The sequence below is a fragment of the Ambystoma mexicanum genome, chromosome 2q (genome assembly GCF_040938575.1).
Source record: "Ambystoma mexicanum isolate Mex_15411 chromosome 2q, UKY_AmexF1_1, whole genome shotgun sequence".
NCBI classification, from domain to species: domain Eukaryota; kingdom Metazoa; phylum Chordata; class Amphibia; order Caudata; family Ambystomatidae; genus Ambystoma; species Ambystoma mexicanum.
The window spans coordinates 441,180,475-441,199,326 of record NC_090924.1 but is presented as its reverse complement, the minus strand read 5'-3'; the positions used below and the strand labels follow the sequence as shown (position 1 = coordinate 441,199,326).

The following is an 18,852-nucleotide window of genomic DNA, read 5'->3' as shown; positions in this document are numbered from 1 at the left end:
AGCTTTGTAATAAAAACAGAAACATTGGCAAATGTCTGCATTCTTAATAACAATTTCACCCTGTGCATCCTCAATATTTTGTATAAATGATGATTCAATCATCCCTTTCAGTCTATTAGCCAGTTATCTATCGCTTTTATCCCCACTCTCGCAGTACTTTTGCTTCATAAAAAAGATACCCTTTTCAGCCATCATATTTGTTTTGTGTTTCAGTTCTTCCTGTGTACGAGACATCTTTAGGTGATCTTCCATATTTTTTGTTCAGGCATATTTCCTTTGCAGAGCAGCTAACTCCCCCTCTAACTTACGTATCTCCTGTAACCCCGTTTTCCTAGAGTATGAGGTCCTGTTAATTAATTCACCCCTTATGGCAGCCTTAAAACTATCCCACACAGTTTGAATATCCGTAGAACATATGTTTTCCTTGAATAACATCTCAATATATGCTTTGAGGTGATTTACTTCATTGTCATTTCTTAATATCCTGCTTTCATGCACCATCTTAAGAAGTTTGATTTTTCTCCACCTACTGCCAACCTTAAATCCACCAAAGCGTGATCAGAAATTTTACATTCCCTAATGTTTGCACTCGGCAACTTAGCAACCAATCTCTCCGATATCAGTATATAGTCAATCCGGGAAAAGGAATGATGCATTTTCGAATAGGAGGAGTATTCTCTACTAGAGGAATGTATAATCCTCCATGCATCTGCCAGATTGAATCTTTCAAGGAACAAACCAAAATCTCCACTGACATGGACCATATACACATCCAATTGTTATAACCTTACCACTATAAAAAAATGTCAACTAAAAGTATCCTTCCTTCTCCATCCATCACCACTTTCTCAATCTTTAGAATAAGTCCCTTCTTAAAGAGGACTCTAACTCCCCTTGATTTTGAAACATAACAATTTGATATCGCACGAGGACATGTATTGTTGGTCAGATATTTCCTAGATTCATCCAATAAGTGAGTTTCTTGTAAAAGCAATACATCCGCCTTTGTTCTCCATAATCTAGCCATCACTTTTTTCCTTTTCTTGTTGCAAATTAGACCCTTAACATTCCAAGACACACACGTTAAGTCTCCCATTATATCACAAACACCTTACATATTTGCAACCCAACATGAGCCAAGTAAATATCTCCGTTCACAAATCTCAGTCAGTGAATGATCTCTTCTTAATACGTGAAATCCTCATGTGCATCCTATCTACACGGCTCTCTATTATGCATGCTTCAACCTTACAACATACAACCAACACATAAAACAAACAGAGACAGTACATTACAACAACAAAAAAGTAAAAACAAATCTGCAAAAGATTTAATCTATGTCCGTCCAAGTAGGACAGAACCATCTAAGAGTATTTTCGTGAATTGTCACACTGTGTTCTAAACCTTAGACTCCTGATTAACGGTGTCCATTATCAGAAATAAATTCATCCACTTTTCTTCTCCTACTGCAGCCGTATATTTCATAAACTGTTACAAAAGTCATTCACAATCGCAAATCATTATAACCTCCCACCATCCAATCTGAAAACCATATCTTACAGTGAATGTTTGCACTCTAAGTCTCCTCATCCATTCAGCTGTATTTGTATTTTGTATTGTGTACTAATTGTACTAATTCCTTTCCCAGTCAGTATAATATATTGTTTGTGTTACCAGGGAAATATTTAGAGAAGGATACTACTGTGCCAATTTGAAACCACTTCTGCCCACAGAAGTTTAAAAAACATATGTAGCTTTTGTTCATTGTTAGTTTGCGATTGAGACCCTTAGTCACATAAAGACAACACGTGCTCATACATGTAAACCCACTTTCGAAACTGCATGGTATCAAGGTATCCCAACCAACAATTCGAAGAGCATACCGCAAATGTTCCAACCACCCACGCCCGCTGGATTACTTTGAAACAGTTTTATATACATTTTGCTCTCCCACGTTTCCCAATACAGGTTCAGTCACCCATCATACCCATTCAGCAGCCATTCCTCATAGATCTTGTTGTTTGAAAGAAAATATACCAAACTTAAATGGAGTAAACAACAAAAACCAAGGCAGAATCATGCCCAAACAGTATAAACATATACCCTTTACGTAATGAGCCCCAAATGGTCTAATTCACACTGCACAAACCATATTAAATACATCTAGTTCTTGGTTATGCCCGCGGTCAGGACCTGCATCTGAAACATTAACTTCCAGAATATTGCGCACGTATATGTGCATTCCATCTCATATTATGAAATCTATATTAGCAAAATCAGCATACCCACGATAGAAATACAAGCCCATAAATGATCTAATCCATGCAAGCAAACCATATTAATTACATCTCATTTTGGTTTTGCACCAGTAACTCCTTAGAATATTGTGCACATACACATTCATTCCCTCTCACATCACCGAATGCAGATTAACAAGGTCAGTGTACATACGATATAAATGCATGTTCAATATTGAAGCTGGACAAATATAGGCAAGTAAAATGCCTGTATACAGTATATCTATTATCACAACCTTCCTCCTCGTACCACGCGAAAGCTCCAGGTCTCCAGGTACCCATGCTGTTTAATCGCCACTCACTGCTGCAGTCATTGCATAAAAGTAATCCATCAAATTAAAACTTCTAACGTTGAGGGACCCACACGAGTTCCCCAACAATGCACCGCATTCTCCTTAACATACAGGCACTTCCAGCACATACTGTGTATCATCCAAATGATCAACAAAGCAACTTCCTGGATTACGTGCTCACGCCTCACATTCAATGAGGTCCTTTACTGGAAACTGCCTGCATATCGATCTTTCAAATAAAAGCAAACGCACCGGCAGTTTCCAACGAATACTTTACAAACATGTAATGTTTCCAAAAATAAAACAAAAAAACGAAGAGGTATGAATAAATTATATTCAACATAAACCACATTGAAACACAACACTAGATGTAACTTAATGGCATAAGAAAAGCTGGAGAAAACAATCATCGCTTCTTTTTTTCCCGTGTTTTTGTGACCAGCTGTAGCTGCTGATTCTCCCATAGGCTCTTGATCCAAATCAGATAGGAATGCATCAGATCCTGTATGTTCATTGAAAGAGTGAACCTGTCCATCAATCACCACCCTAAAAATTGCTGGATAAATCATGTAGTATTTTAAGTTTTTATTCCATGCTTTCTCTTTTGCCAAATTAAAAGTCTTGCGCTTCTCAAGGATATCCCTGCATAGGTCACCAAAAATCATGATTTTTTTGACTCCCCCGAGCGAGATTTCCCCATTTCTTGTGCTCTTTTAAGAGCCAACTCCTTTACAGGGAATATCAGGAACTTTATAATAAAGTGCCTTGGTCTTTGTCCCATGGCCGGCTTTGGACCCAAGGATCTATGCGCTCTTTCAATTTCAAGAGGTATTTTGGGGGCCAATTAAAACAGCTTGATCAAGTTCTTCTCCAGAAAATGCACAGGGCAGTTCCTCTCAGCATGTTCAGGAAATGCTGCTATCCAGATGTTGTTTCTCCTAGAAATGTTTTCCTGTTCACAGATTTTGAGGGTTAATTTCTCATTTTGCAGCTGTAGATCCCTTATCTGTTCAGTCATCCTCTGTGCGCCTTCATCCACTGAAGTCAGATGGTTCTCCATAAAGTCAGCCTTAGTGGATAACTCAGTATATCTCTCCTCTGAAGCAAACAGTTTTGCTTCAATATCTGCTATATCTGAGGTAACCTTGCTTAAACGTTCCAGGATTTTGTCTTCCCTCTTTCCACCTTCCCTAGTCTCAACATCCCCACCTTTTTGCCGCTTGGCAGGTTGAGAAGACTCAGCAGTGGTAGGATCAGCCATTGTGGCAGTTGGAGATAAGCTCAGGACACAGGCGCTCTAGCCTCAAGCTGCCATTCCTGGAGCAGCCAGGTTCTAGAATCTAGGTATTCGTTTTCTAACATGGCAAGAACATTCATAGACCTTTTACTATATCAATATCTCGTAGTGATAAAGAATCTTACTATAGCGATAATACCTGCTTTTAGACACAGTCAGAGCCAGTAACAGTCTGCCAGCCCAAGCCTAATCAGACCTGAGCGTAGCCGGAGCCTCTTTGAGGGTCAGGGCCTTTGCTGCTACTGTCTTTTCCTGAATGCAGTGCTTAGCATTGTTAGCACTATGGGGCTCCCTGGGGCTCCCTCCAGGGTGCTAATCGCATTTAACATTTTTTTTAGGCAAATGGGCTCTAAACATATTGCTTCCCTTAAAAAAACAAAGATGGGCGCAATGGAAAATTAAGTAAATCCCTTTACTATTTCCATGGCACCCATGACGGGGGCTCAGACAGTCACCGTGGAGGGAGTCCAGGAGCAGGACCAATGAGCCGGGGTGGGCAGATTGCATGACCGGGGTGGTGTAAATGGTGCAGGAGGGAAGAGAGAATGGCGGGTACCGGGTTCATTCAAAAGCAAAACATCTTACAAAATTCTCAGATTAAAGGAGAAACAGCGAATAGTGCAACCCAGCATATTTTTCATCTAAAGTCTCATTTCACAATCTTAGTTCTAACCATCATGTGTTTTGTGCTGGGGTCAGCAATAAGGGCCCAAGGGGCACTTTTTCAAGGTAACAGTCTCTTCCAATAGATTAAGCGTACAAAGGACAATGCTTGGGCATAGTATATACAGAATGTTTATCAACCCTAATTTCCTTAATGAATGGTCTTATCCTCCACGTTTTGTCTGAATTCCAACTCGGAGGTTATTCTTGAGAAGGGTGTGGTTAGATGTGTGTTTTGCCTGCGGTCAGCAACGAGGACCCAAAATGCGCCTTTTCAAGGTAACAGTCTCTTCCAAAACATTGTTTATAATATATACCAGACATGCATCAATACTTTTTGCTTTAATAACGGGCCTTACCTCCAAGTATAGTCAGAGTTCCAATTTGGAAGTGAACCCTAATAATGTTCTGCTTGAATCCAGTATTTTGAAATCTATGTATCCATTTTCTTTTAAGGCTGTAATGTTCTATTTATGATCAGACGCACATTTCTGTCTTTGAAGTGTAGCTTCTTATTCTTGATTCTGTTCCTTTTCTTTTCCGATTTAGCGGTATGATAGCCACAATATGATAGCCGCTCTGTGAATGAACCGGACAACTCAGGCAGTGTCTGGCACATGATGCCTACGTTCCCTTCACTACCTCGCGGGCATGGCCATGAAGCACTACCACCTCTCCTGTCACTACCCCTAGGCTTGGCCTACGCCCATACCCTGCAGGTAGTGCAACCGGGACACGGCAAGACATAGTCGAAAAGCAAAAGACCCTTTCCACAGGCAATTTCGGCTTTGCAAAGAAATATGCCTGGAAAATCCAACTGCAGCGAGGAGTAATCTCATATAAGCATTAATCGTGCCTAGTGCCTGCCACTATCCATTGTGAGAACTTTTCTGCAAAGATGACAAAAAGAAGGGACCATCGCGCCAGTAGCATTAACTCAATGGCTTACTCCCAGAGTCTTTCACAATAACAAACAAGTTGTGTGTGTGTGTCGACTTGTGGTGCCTAAACATTGAAATATTGACAGGCAATTACCCTCTTCTGAGCATATCTGAATTCACGCTCATGCTTCAAGATGGAAAATATATTCTCCAAGTTGGCCATGTCTTATGCCTACCATCAAACAAACCCAGCCCTTAGAACTCGTTTGGGTACCTACAAGTACACATGCACGCCTTTTGGACTATTGCCTGCTGCGTCTGTTTTTGCCAAACCGAAGAGAGTCCCAAAAGCATTAAGCGTGATAATCCAACAGATTCTAAACAGCTGGAATATGACTATGGAAAAAAAATGCATGTTTCATGTACACTTCGTAGAGTAGCTAGTGCACACCTTGACCCTCATTACGGTTGCTGCTGGTATTGTAACGAGTCCGCCATGGTGCAATGGGGAATTACCACCCCATTCCAAGGTTGGTGGGGCGGTAATTCCCCATTGCACCATTGGTACTTCCCCATTCCCATTTTTGCCCCATAGAGCTCAATGCAAATGGGGAAGGCGGTAATCATGGTACTGCAAATTGCGGTACCGTAATTACCTTCAAGGTCCCTTTGCGGGTCCCTACTTTAATGGCTGGTCCAGACCAGCCGTTAAGGTCGGGAGCCGCAAAGGGACCTTGTAATTAGGCGCTATAGGGTTAACGGCGCCGCAGCCTTGTACGGCGCTGTTAACCCCTTAGCGCCAGGGTCGTAATGACCCCCCTTATATGCAACATCATCTCCTCCAGTCTATGATATGATATTTTATTTATATAGCGCCTATAGACAGTGTTTCAAAATGCTTCAAGGCGGGGGAGGGAGCAAGGGTAAAATAAAATAACATTCTTACATTAAGAATGGACAAATAAAACTATCATACTAGGCCTGACGACATTTCTGATAGTGCAAAAGCATTGACAATAATGAGGGAAGGAAGGGGCGGGGAGTGAGGAACAAACAATAGACTATCGTACTAGGCCTGACGCCATTTCTGATAGTGTAAAAGCATTGACTATGGTGAGGGGACGGGGAGAAGAAGAGAAGGTAAAGGCAGGGACAGAAAAAGAGGTAGAGATAGACTGAGAATCAGAATGAGTATGGTGAGCAGAGGTAAGGCCGACGAAATTCCAGTGTTCAGGAGTAAGCATACAAATGGAAGCATACAAATGTAAGGTGGTGCAGATATATATGAGGGCACCATGATTCAAATGTCAATTAAGGCATTTAACATCCCTACGATGATGGTACCTCCATAATGTGGTCGTCAGTGGCTACAACCATTCAGCACAAAAGAGCAATTGAAATAATTTATAGGAATATCCAAATACTTTGCCAAATTTGTTCTGGTCTCTCTGAGAACGATGGAAGTGTCAAGGTCACTTTTCAAGAAAGGAGAGGAATATGAGTGGGCGACACTCCAAAAATCCTCATTTATGGATACCGGATCGTACATGGCATGAGCCATATCATTTTGGATTGACGGACATACCTCCTTGAGTTGAAGGCTTGAAGTTCAGTTTCTTCACTTTTATTTCATCACAATCTCCTTGTTTGTGGCTACTGAAATGACCCTTCAAGAATCCTCCTTTATGGAGGCCAGATAGCACATACCCAATGTACATTGTATGAAACGTTTAACCCCAAACTTGACACCCTCATGAAAGAGGATGCCACTGTGTATGGTCTGGTTACCACACTTACCTAGAGGAAACGCACAAATTAGACCATATTTGCTTTTCTCTCCAAGACATGTTCAAGCTCAGAAGATGAAGTCCGTCATTGAGAAAGAAATGTTGGCATGCCTGGGCCAATGAATGCTTCAGAACTTTTGTTTATGGGGCAACATGTTTCATTTGCTCATCAATCACAAACCATTGATGCACATGTTAAGCCCAGGAGGCACCAAATCACCCGCCCCAGACTGTCCTGATTAGCTGCGAAACTACAAGTGTCCACTTACACGATACAACATGTTCTCAGATGGAAGAATAATGAAGCAGATTGCATGCCCCACCTGCCACAGAAGCCCTTTTCCTCGGCCTCATTCTTAGAAGACAAATGTGTGGTGGCAATGTCAATGGATGTCTCTGATGAAATAATCAAGCAATCTTTGAATCAATGCGGGCTGCTTGCATGGCAGGAGATGAAACACCCACATAAGTTGCACGGTGTGTCGTGACGATTAGCCAAAAAGTAACTTCCCCCAACATTACACATGTTCATGGAAATCGCATCAGAGAGATCTACGTCAATTCAAAAAGTGTCAAAGGGCTCAAGGCCATCCCAGCAGCAAGTATTCATCTGCAGATCATAGACAAGGCCGCCTAGGCAGAACACTCAACATTCGCAAAGCCCACTGGTGGCCACAGTGGAAAATCAGATATACAAATTGCAATTGGTGACTGCCACGAATGCCAGCCAGTGGCAGAAGATTACAGCTCAGAGATGCACCAATCCAGGATGTAGATGCCGTGTCAACACCAAGCGGATTGTCCATTTGGAGATCACGGGACCAGAGCATCAGAATGGTACAGTGATGGTTGAATAACTATCCAGTGGATCAAGCTGCACTTGGTCCCAAATATCACTACTAACAGAGTCATTGCAAGCCTCAAAGACGACCAAAACATATTGTCACTCATAATGGGGTACAACGAGTATCTGGGGAAATTAAGACATTTCTAGAATGGAAGGCCATAACATTAATCAAAACTGTCCGACTCCACCACCAGGGCAGTGGGTGAACAGATCCCTCAAGGGCAGTTTTTAACTACCTGCAGCCTCTCACAGAGCCTTGAGTCTCACAGAAATGGAGGCTGCAGTATCACATTGTCTTACTCCCAACACAGTCCTGAGTGGGGGTGTCGCAATCCATGAGAGGTTGCAGGGCAGTGTCAACCCACATATCCTTCTGCTTGCTGGATGTTAGGTAAAACACTACAGTATCGATAAAAGGCATATTCTGGAGAGTCAAAAGCACACAAGACAAACAAAAGTGAACTATGACAAACGCACAGCATTTAAGAAGTCCACTATTCAGGAGGCAGTTTGGGTAAAGATGAAATTGACACACAAAGGCAGTCACTCCTTGCCCAAGAGCAGTTCTCCCAAAACAGTGGTAAAATAGCTTAATACTATGTCCTTATATGAGACATCACTGTATAGAACATAGAGTGGCACTAATCATCCACCAATGCAATGAAATAATGGATGGACAAGGACAGGAAGAGTTACACACTCTCTCCTAGCACAAGAGAAGACAGCCAGAGGCAGAGGAAAGACAACCATGAAGTCCACATGAGTCCTGTAAATGGCAATTTTGACCCAGAAGTCGCACAGCAAGGAGGACCAGAGCTTTTGCAATGCCTACTCTTGAGAACTCAGAGTCGTGATCCTATTACAGACAAAATCCCACTAGACTTCCCGGCAAGTGCAGTTATTGACATATGTTCCTAAAGTATCGTCATGAGAGCTGCTTTGCAGATAGGAAGTATGTGGAGACATGCGCTGTGTGGTGAGTCAGAAGAAAGATGCAGACTCTCTGAGGGCATTTGCAAAATACCTTATTAAAGTAAAACTAAAAACTATTAGGCCAATCTTTCCCTATCACTACGGTTGGTCCCTCCATATATTACTAACTAAGGTGCTTGTCGGTCATGCGTGAATGTCCAAAGAAATGAGTGCACTGTCCAAAGCTAACCTCACTGACCCTACCACTATAAAACTAACTTAAACCAGGAGAACGACTCCCTTCTCCTGGAGGTACTTCTGTTATCAGTCGGTTGGGTTATGGATTAATACAACATCCTTAAATAGTTTCACATGATTCCTTGGAGTAATTCCTGTAACTCTTTGAGTGGATTCTTGCCTTTTTCCTTCTCTTTGGCACTCCCTTTTGGGGATCTGATACGATATCTATTTTCCAGGCTGCTGGTTTCAGCGTGTCTTTGGGAAATACTATTCTTCTGGTAAGCTCTCCCTTCTGGGGATTTATTGCTCCACTTCCTCTGTTCTATTTGATTCTGTGTTTGATTTAATTGACTACATCCTATGAAGTGTGTCTCATAATGTTCTCTTCTCTATTATGTACTTCTTGCACCGAATGTCAAGTTTTCTTTGCGTTATCCCAGAGTATTGTTATCAACTGTTTTTCTCTTTCCATGTTCAACTCTTCAACAATACCGTCAACTCTCCCTCTGTAAATACCTTCCCACTTGAGCTCTTCACTCCTCAACCTCCAACTCCCTCAGGGTCAGTCGCTTCTCCAAGCAACAAGTTGGGGGCAGATCTTTTTCCATGGCTGGGGCCTCCCTCTGGAACAGCCTCCCTGCAACTCTGAAACTTGAGGTGAACCATCTCTGGTTCTGGAAGCACCTCAAGCCCTTCCTCTTTGCTTCTGCCTTTGCTCTTCCTCTCCCCTGCTGATCTGTCTGCTTCTGCACCGTGCTCCTGGTTACCCTCTGATTTTGGGCCCAGGTCCCTGCCCACCCAGCCACACACCCCACTGCCTCCTGGCAGCCCTTGCACTTGGGTCTGTATCTGTAACGCTACAGCCCCCCTTACCTGCACTTATTAGACACCCTTGTATGTGCTTTAAACCTTGCACTTGCCACCTTGCTGGCTGCACTACCAGTTGTTAATTTTATCCCTTGCTCGGCACTTTCCACTTCTCCCCTCTCCCCTGCACTTCCCCCTTCCCTCTCCCCTGAACTTGCACATTCTCAATGTCACTGGGCTTAGTAAGATTGATGTTGTGTCCTCCTATGTCGCCCTCCTTTAACTCGCCGCGCTCTGAAACACTTGTGCATGAGAGCAATACAAATAAAATATCATATCATAACTCTTGAGTAATCCCTTCTCTTGTATCATAACACTATATGTTTATCAGCTTCTGATTTAACTCTGTCTCATTATATCCACTGAGACTAGTGACTTGAGCTGCATAATGGTTCCCTCAAGGCCTCCCGTTATTCCCATTCTCCCTGTTCCCTTCGCTTTTGAAGAGGAATGTCCCCAAGAGCCAGGTACCTTGGGGACCGCTTCTCTGGTTTTGCTCTACCATCGGCTTGCCTCCGTCTGCGTCCTCCCACTCAGCACTTCTTCTACCTTCTCAGCGTCCTGTTGTTTCCTGGGTTAACTGGACAGCATGTTGTGAGGTACCTTCGGTGGTATCAGTGACAGTTTGAGAACGACTGGTTCACTCTGGACACTTCATGGTCTCGCCACCACCATCTTCCGGGTTCCTCACTCCCCGGCTTCTATCACTCAGGACTTGCCGTCACTCTGGTCTCCTGCTCTCCAGCGTTGGGCGAGTTTGAAACTCACATGCTTCCTCGTTTGCCCTCACTCTGCTTCCTGCAGGTGTTACATGGCTTGTGGCCTTCCCTTGCTGCTGTAAGCATTCCTCTCTCTTGGTGTTATGCAGGTTGGGGCCTCCCCTCGTCTGCGTGTATACTCCTCTCTCTCTGGCTTCTCTCTCTCTCTTTCTCTCTCTCTCTCTCTCTTTCTCTCTCTCTCTCTCTTTCTCTCTGTCTCTGGTCGAGTATACGTTATTTATGGTTCTCATATCAGTGAATTGAATAAATTGATTCAAAGGGATATTTCTTTTTTCTGTGATAATGATACGGAGTTCCACACAGGAACGAGAGTCCTTGTCGCCTAAGGGAGAGTCTCTCCCCGTGAATTCCCACTTTCCTCGACCCCTAGGGAGGGTGTTATGGAGTGGGCTTCCCTCTCTAGCCTCCCAGGTGGGGGCTCCCCCTTCGGGAGAAGGGATGAATCCTCTCAATTTGTCACAGCTGCCTGATTGCAGCCTCCATATAACATGAGCAGTGAGGCTGACATTGGGGTGTATAAACGAGCAATGTACATGTGTGGAAATGGAGCCGCAAAGAGGGACACAGGCATTGATCGGGGACTGCAGCAGACCCACTCCTCGCAGCTCTGAGAGACTCCCTGTGTCAGACCATTGATGGGCTCATATGTTGTACACATTCACTCTTGTGAATTAAAGGTATCACAGAATACTGGTAACTGAGTTTTACTCATGGAGCAACACACATTGCTACACCCATTACTCTCTCCCTTCCTTTGAAATGCAAAACATTGAACGATCGGGAGCAACAGGGGTGAGATGCTGAGAAAGGGCTTTACAGAGGAGGCCAGCTCAAAAGACGTAAAGACCTAAAAACCCATATTAGTGAGGGCCAGAATGTTTATTGTACACGTCATAGACTTACCACCATGGGGAGGGCATGTGCCAGCTTTTAGAACAGGGCGCGTACATTCAATCCTTCCAATTGCTGACCTCCCAAAAACCCAGAGGAGATAATTCTCTCCTGCCAGGGGGCAGGAGTCACAAAACAGCAAACATAAGAAGCTGATAGCCAGCTGAAGATTCTGAAGTCTATAGATTTATGGATTGCAAAGAGCATCTCAGGCGTGGCACAGTAGGATATTGAGACTTTCAGGTCAGTAAATAATGATTACTCATTTTAAACTCTGGAAGGTTTTCACAATTTGTAGAGGTGATTCTCTGTGCCTGTGAATTGCTCTACAGAACCATTACCTTCCATTAAAATTGAAATATGACTACGTGATTCAATATCTACTTCTGTGTGTTGAGTTAGTGAAACCAACTTTCAGTAGCAACTCCCTGATATAATGTCTCCATTTCACACTGTGTTTATTTGGAAGTTGCAGAGAAACTATGTGTACCCTTCCACGTTCACCTGCTCAGTACTTCTCAATTCCATTGAGATAGCTCTCAAAGTGAATGGAGTGCCCTTGCAATGATCATGCTCCTAACACGTGCTTGGAGTTGGTTGTTATCATGCTTGACAGTACCATATGAGATATTTGATAATAATCATGCATCTAACACATGTGATTGGAGATGCCAGTGATCATGCTTGAAGGAATCACATGAAATAATTGTCATTTAATCTCATTCAATGTCTGCACCTCCTAAGAGAGGTTCTGACTTGATTCCTGACAGTCAGGACAGTGGGTACTGCACTTAATTCACTTAAGTATATCTTCAGTAAATACATCCGTCTGTACCATGGTTAACCTCTTTTTCTTTCTTTGGGCAGACTGCCAGGTGCTCTACAAAGCTGCAATCAGACAGAGATTCTCCAAAGTGAAGGATTACAACTCCCTGCCAGGTGAATGGGTGGACCTGGAAAAACGCTATATCCCACTGCTTATCATCAAAAAACACCGGAATGCATCAGAAAGGGAGCAGGCCTTGCTCTCCAGAGGCCAGACGCACCTGGAAATGCTCAACAAGTTTCAAGAGGGTGGTACGGCCCGAGCATACATGGACAGCTTCCTGGCTGCTGACCAGAACGGCCAGGCCCCGCTGACCCTGATCCTGCAAGGGGCGGCAGGAATCGGAAAAACCTACACCCTCAGCAAGATGATGCTGGACTGGGCTTCGGATCGTCTCTACCCAGAGAGGTTTGACTATGTTTTCCACCTAAACCTCAAGGAGCTGAGCTGTGAAAAGCGGCTGGTCAGCCTGGAGGATCTAATTCTGGCAAACTTCAAAGGGTTCCGGCCATCCCTGGATCAAATACTCTCCAGACCAGAGAAGCTTCTCTTTTTACTGGATGGTTTTGATGAGTTAAATGTATTCTTGAGTCAGGCTGAGGACACATCGCCAGTGAGTACCAAGTCTCATTACCCCACTCCTGTAACTGTGAGTCTGCTTTTGAGACGTCAGCTTCTTCCAGAATGCAGTCTTCTCGTCACCACCAGGCCGACTGCATTGGAGAAGCTTGAGAGTTGTGTGAGTGCAGACTGCTACCTAGAGGTCCTGGGCTTCCTAGAGGAAGAGAGGCAGGCCTTCTTCTACAGTTACTTTGAAGATGACAACTTGGCCTTCGAGGCGTATTCAGCCATCCAAGAGAATGAACCTATTTCCACCATGTGCTTTGAGCCCATGGTTTGCTGGATTGTCTGCACTGTCCTAAAAAAGCAGATGGAGACAGGCTGCGGGCTGGCCAACATCCAAACCACAACGCATATCTTTTTACACTTCACGCAGATCATGTTGCAGCACCATCATTGCAGTTTCCGTGGGGACAGGGCACAGGATAACTCCAGGTGGGAACACGTAGAGAAACTGGGGTCTTTGGCTCTTCACGGCATCTTGCGACAGCAGGTCATCTTCGAGGCTAATGACCTGGAGGCCCACAACCTGGAAGTTTCTGAGATCCCAACAACTTTCTTGAATGCGTTGCTTCGGCAGACTGTCACAGTCGATACTGTCTACAGCTTCGGCCATGTGACTCTCCAAGAGTTTTTTGCAGCTCTGTTTTACTTTCTGGCCAGCCGGAAAGCAGGTTGGAAAGAAGACATCAAACACTTGCTTGAAGAAGGGCTTAAAGCAGAAAATGGCCATTTGCTTCTTGTTATCCGCTTCCTGTTTGGACTGAGTAACCATCAGTCTTGCCAAATGCTGTGTCAACTCAGCAATGGGTTGTCATCTTCCACCACCTCAATAAATTCTATCGTCAAAGGGCCCCTACTCGACTGGATGCGTAAGGCAGCCCAATCACCACGGCTCAATGATTCCCACTTCCACCTGGAGCTCCTGCATTGCCTGTACGAGGCCCACCAGGAGGACTTGGTGAAACAAGCCATGGCCGAACTAGACAACATCCGCTTTTTGGTTTTCCCACTGAAAAGAAGTGAATGCCTAGCGCTAGCCTACTGCATGCAATGCTGCAACGTCATTCAGAACCTCCACCTGTTCTGCTGCGGGCTAGGGGTGGAAGAGCTGAAGCTGCTTCAACCAGCGTTCAAGAAGTGCCTTCTGCTACAGTAAGTCTAGTGCCCACGATGCAAAGATGTAGTGGCCCACTGCTCTGACCACACAAAGACAACTACTGCTAATCCAGTCATGATTGTTTGCTAAGTAGTTTAGGCATCTTGCTGCATTTCAATTGTACTTTGGCCCTATGCAATCAAACATAATTAAATTGATATTGTAGCCCTTCCTGAAAGGCTGGTGCCCCAGAAAGTAGGCGAGTGCTTGGCAAAGATTTGTAATATGCAAGGCAAGCCACACTTGTGACTGACTCTGTCCCAGAGCTGGCTTTTTGGGGTACCAGCCCAGCAGAAACTCTTAAGCTTTCCAATCTTCCCAGGTTCTTTTACTGTGACACAACACCATTCATAGGCTATCCTTTCTAACATGAATTAATACAACACCTTGCTAGTCAAGAAGTCATACACTTTCTTCAACCTCATCAGTGCAAGAAGTCAGGAAGTACCCATGACAGTCTCACAGTCTTCCTAAACTGCATATCATCCATCCTGTCATGCATAGAAATATCAGGGAAAATGAAAACGTCTAATCTGATTGCATATATCTGCACATAAAGCATTCTATAGCGTAATGTTGGGGCAATCTCACCACTTTCAGGGATCATCTATTGCCTCTTTAAAATCTTCCATAACCCAGGATTAACTTTATATGATATCCACCTCTAAAGACAGCCACCCTACTCTGCTAGAAAACAGTTCCCCTTTTTTGAGATATGACTCTTTGCCTGGCTATACTCTCATTTTATTCTCTCTCGGTGGTCTGGGCACCTCGGCTGTCTCATAGGGTTTTCTGTTTGCATTCCTTGTATATTGATTTTGGGATATGGTCATAGATCGTTTGGGTCTTGTTATGGCACCCTGCTCGACTTGAGCCCATCGATAAAAGCTGTTTGGAGACTGTTCTGCTTCCGCATGACCATGCAGAGGTCTGAGTGTAGTCAGGTAAGTGCACAATTTGTCATTCCCCAGTGGAAGAGGGCAGGGATCTGGACGATTGGGAGCAAAATATCTGCATTCACAGCTATTCTATTCTAAAAAAAAAAAATTGTATAAGGTGCCAGGAAGGGTGCAAGAGGTCATGAGATGGTGATTTTTCTGCCTATCGCATGGAGAAGAATAAGTCTTTCTTTAATACTTTCTTTTGTCTTCTTGCCACATTAGGCAGCAACCGCGCCTCTTGAAGAGCTTAGACCTTTGCAATTTGGCAGGCTGCATGGTAACAAAGGAATATACTACATGGGCAGGGCATGTATAGAGATCCCTCAAAGGAATATATTCAAAAATACATTTTATTTCAATTCAATTGTTTTAATAAAAAGCAACATCTATTTCATAACTCCAACTATAGTGTGGTAACACATTGGAAAATACAACAAATACATTCCAAATTCACACAAAATCAAAAATATCAAACACATAACTATATGTAGAAATGTACAACATCAAACATACAAAATGTGGACATCACCAAACATATGTCAAAAAATGAAGTTCATAAGTGCAAGAGACAAAGAATACCCTCATTTTCATCTCAAATAATTGATACGTGGGCTTTACTCCACATACATGTCAATTTTTTCGAACATGTTTCTGCCATGTTAATAATGAAATTCATCAGGGAAAACAATAGGTATCTGTATATCTAGTTGTCTCTTAACCAAAGGTTTGGATTAGCGTAGAAATCTAGGTTAACAAAGAAAGATAGGAAGCAGCATGGCTTCCTTTATTTTTGTGCTCCCTGGGGGAATTGAAGAAAACGAGATGCAATGGTGTTAGCTTTTCTCGAGACCGATTAGACATTACGCCTTTCTAGATGCTCCTGGTTGGTATATTTACCATGTATGATGAAGCAGAAGGGTAGACAGCACAAGAGAAAGAAATGGCAATTTTCATCAGGATCCAGCAACACGTGCCAGAGAATTGGGACATTATCATACCATTTCAGGGGGGCAAGTGCAATGGCCATCAGAGAGTTGGGGGATAATAATAATAGCGTGCTGCCACAAATGTAGTGGTGTGGAAAGCGATAAATTGCTTACCTGAGATCTCCTACCTAAGCCCTTGAAAAATGGGGCAAGGCTAGCCTGGTATAGAGAAACAAATACTGAATGGCAGGAAGGTTTGTCAGAATACACATTCCAGGCAAATCAAAGCGAGCAAATGCAAAAATGAATGCCGGACTCCCAAAATAACATGACACTTGAATAGAAGTCAGAACAACAGTTAGTGACAGGTTTTCACAAACAGCACAAGGAGAGGTAATACTGGAACAGAGCGGGCAGATTTGCGTTTAAATACACAGAGGGGATACCAAAGCAGGAAATGGGCTTTCTCATATATTTTACAGTGCAAGGTCTATTTACAACACACAATGTGGCTGATTCATGGAATTATTTGCGCCGAAAACCCCCTGTTTAACAAATGGGGATTTGCGGCAGAATGGCGCACAAATCCCCGTTTTTCAGCGCAAATAATTCCATGAATCAGCCCCAAAAACGGTAGGTAGGCAGTGTTCATATCGAATATTTTATATTGAAAGATCATATATCGAATATTTTATTACAAAACATTTTATAGTGAATGCAGTTAGGGGTGGGGTAAAGGGTTAAATATTGTTGGGATTTAAGGGCCGGAAAAGAAAGTGCATTCACTATAAACTTTTTCGATATAAAATATTCAATATATGATCTTTCAATATAAAATATCTTGATATAGAGACATGTAACCAAAATAATCTTTCAAGGGTTTTCCATTTTAGCAGCAGTAAAACAGGATTTCTTTTTAGACACAGTTTATCTCCTTTTCTTCAAACTGCACAGCTCTTGAGGCTGCTGTCCTGCTTGTGGCAGCGGAGCGTGGAGTGTGCTATGCCAGAATGGAGCTAGGCAAGCTGACTTTGCAAATAATACAAAACAATGAATATTCTAAGATTTCAAGGTACTGACAAACTGTGGGTGCCTTTCAAAGTAATCTCCCTGTTGCAGGGTTAAACCAGGTTTTCATCCCTTTTTTCACAATTTACAGGACTCCTGCACCTCCCAAAATGACTGGGGCCAAGCTGACCCATACTCCTGTGCAATTCCAGTGCAGGAGAAATGAATAATGATCTTGAAGAAGTCAGGTCGTGTTTTGCAGCCACAGAATTCACAGCAGAGTAAACATATGTATAGCATAGTTTACATTGGAGAGGGTCCCACAAGGCTTAAATACAAGCTGAGCAGTCCCAGACCTCAGGGGAACTGTGCACTCCAAAACAGTGTTCAGTACATTGGCAACAGTGCTTTACATACATTCAATGGCAAAAACGAGGGACAACTAGATGTGGTTAGAGTCAGCAATACATCACACACTGGAAGTCAATGGAAAAGTGAGCACATAACTACCTTTTATTGGCTGAGGTTACTGCACCAGAGTAGAGCGAAGCACATAGCTCAAAGCATAGGCATGTGCACATGGAAGAAAGGGGACAATGAAAGGGGGTGCACCAGGCGAGGCAGTTTGACAACCCAGAGGGGCTCAGAAGTTTATGTTGCTGGATGCTGAGAGCAGCTTCCACGTGTAGCTGGGGTGCTCACATGAAGTGCAGGGCCCACTACAATTTGCCGTTTTCCTAACAATGGCAGGGTGAAAAGCAGCAAAGCACACTGTAGGTCACATGGCCTATCAGGGTATCAGACCACCAGCAGCATGGGGGACAGTGTGCAGCAGCACCTTGAGTGTTTCAAGTGCCAAATGGAATTACCAATACAATTCTCAGACCCAAATAACTGGACAGACTCAAAGAATATGGCAAACTACTACTTAATTATCAGCTCAATAAAGTAGGGAAACCAGGCGAACAACGAATTGTAGTCCACACACTCATGATAATAATTTGATTATACAAATGCTTTATACCTCAACATACGTCAGCTACGACGTCATCCTACGTGGCAATCTTAAAATACTGAATGATGGGAGGGATTGGTTAAGGGAACATATGTACCTATAGCTCGTATAAGTGTTAGTATCATTATTGGATGCCCCTTATGTGGTAGGCACACCTTGAACTACTTCTAAACACGTATAATACAGATTAATAGCAGAATAACAGCAGCGGATTGGTTTCTGCAACACTGTATAACACACAGCTACATAGACCCTTATGATTGGTTGGCATTCTCTCGCAACCTTGGACATTCGTTTCGTTAGCAGCACGTAAGCAAAGCGAACATCAGGTGCAGAGAACAATGTCAGACTACTACCCACTCGCTCAATTAGTCCATCATCTCTCATCGGTCTGGCCCTAAGCCAATGCCTCTTCTTTGTAGTTGACCTTGTGGGCTGTTCTTTTCTCTGGAACTTTTAAGGGAGTGTAGGTACACCATTATCCTTGTGTGCAGCTTAATGAATATGCCTTGTTTTGAATTCTGAATCCCGCGTGACGAGACCACGATGTTGTCAATTTCTACCTTTTATTTAGTGAAATTTAATTCATTTAAACTGGGTGT

The 18,852-nt window shown here is 43.3% G+C and overlaps 1 protein-coding gene across 2 annotated transcripts in view; it reads left to right on the top strand.

Annotated features, from left to right (window-relative positions):
• The window catches only part of LOC138569485 (NACHT, LRR and PYD domains-containing protein 3-like), a 347,636-nt gene that overhangs the window by 149,991 nt on the left and 178,793 nt on the right, over positions 1–18,852 (top strand). For both annotated transcript variants that reach the window (XM_069647489.1, XM_069647488.1), the window contains exon 4: positions 12,622–14,356. In XM_069647489.1, coding sequence (XP_069503590.1) covers positions 12,622–14,356 — 1,735 coding nt within the window. The remainder of the gene's footprint in view (positions 1–12,621; positions 14,357–18,852) is intronic.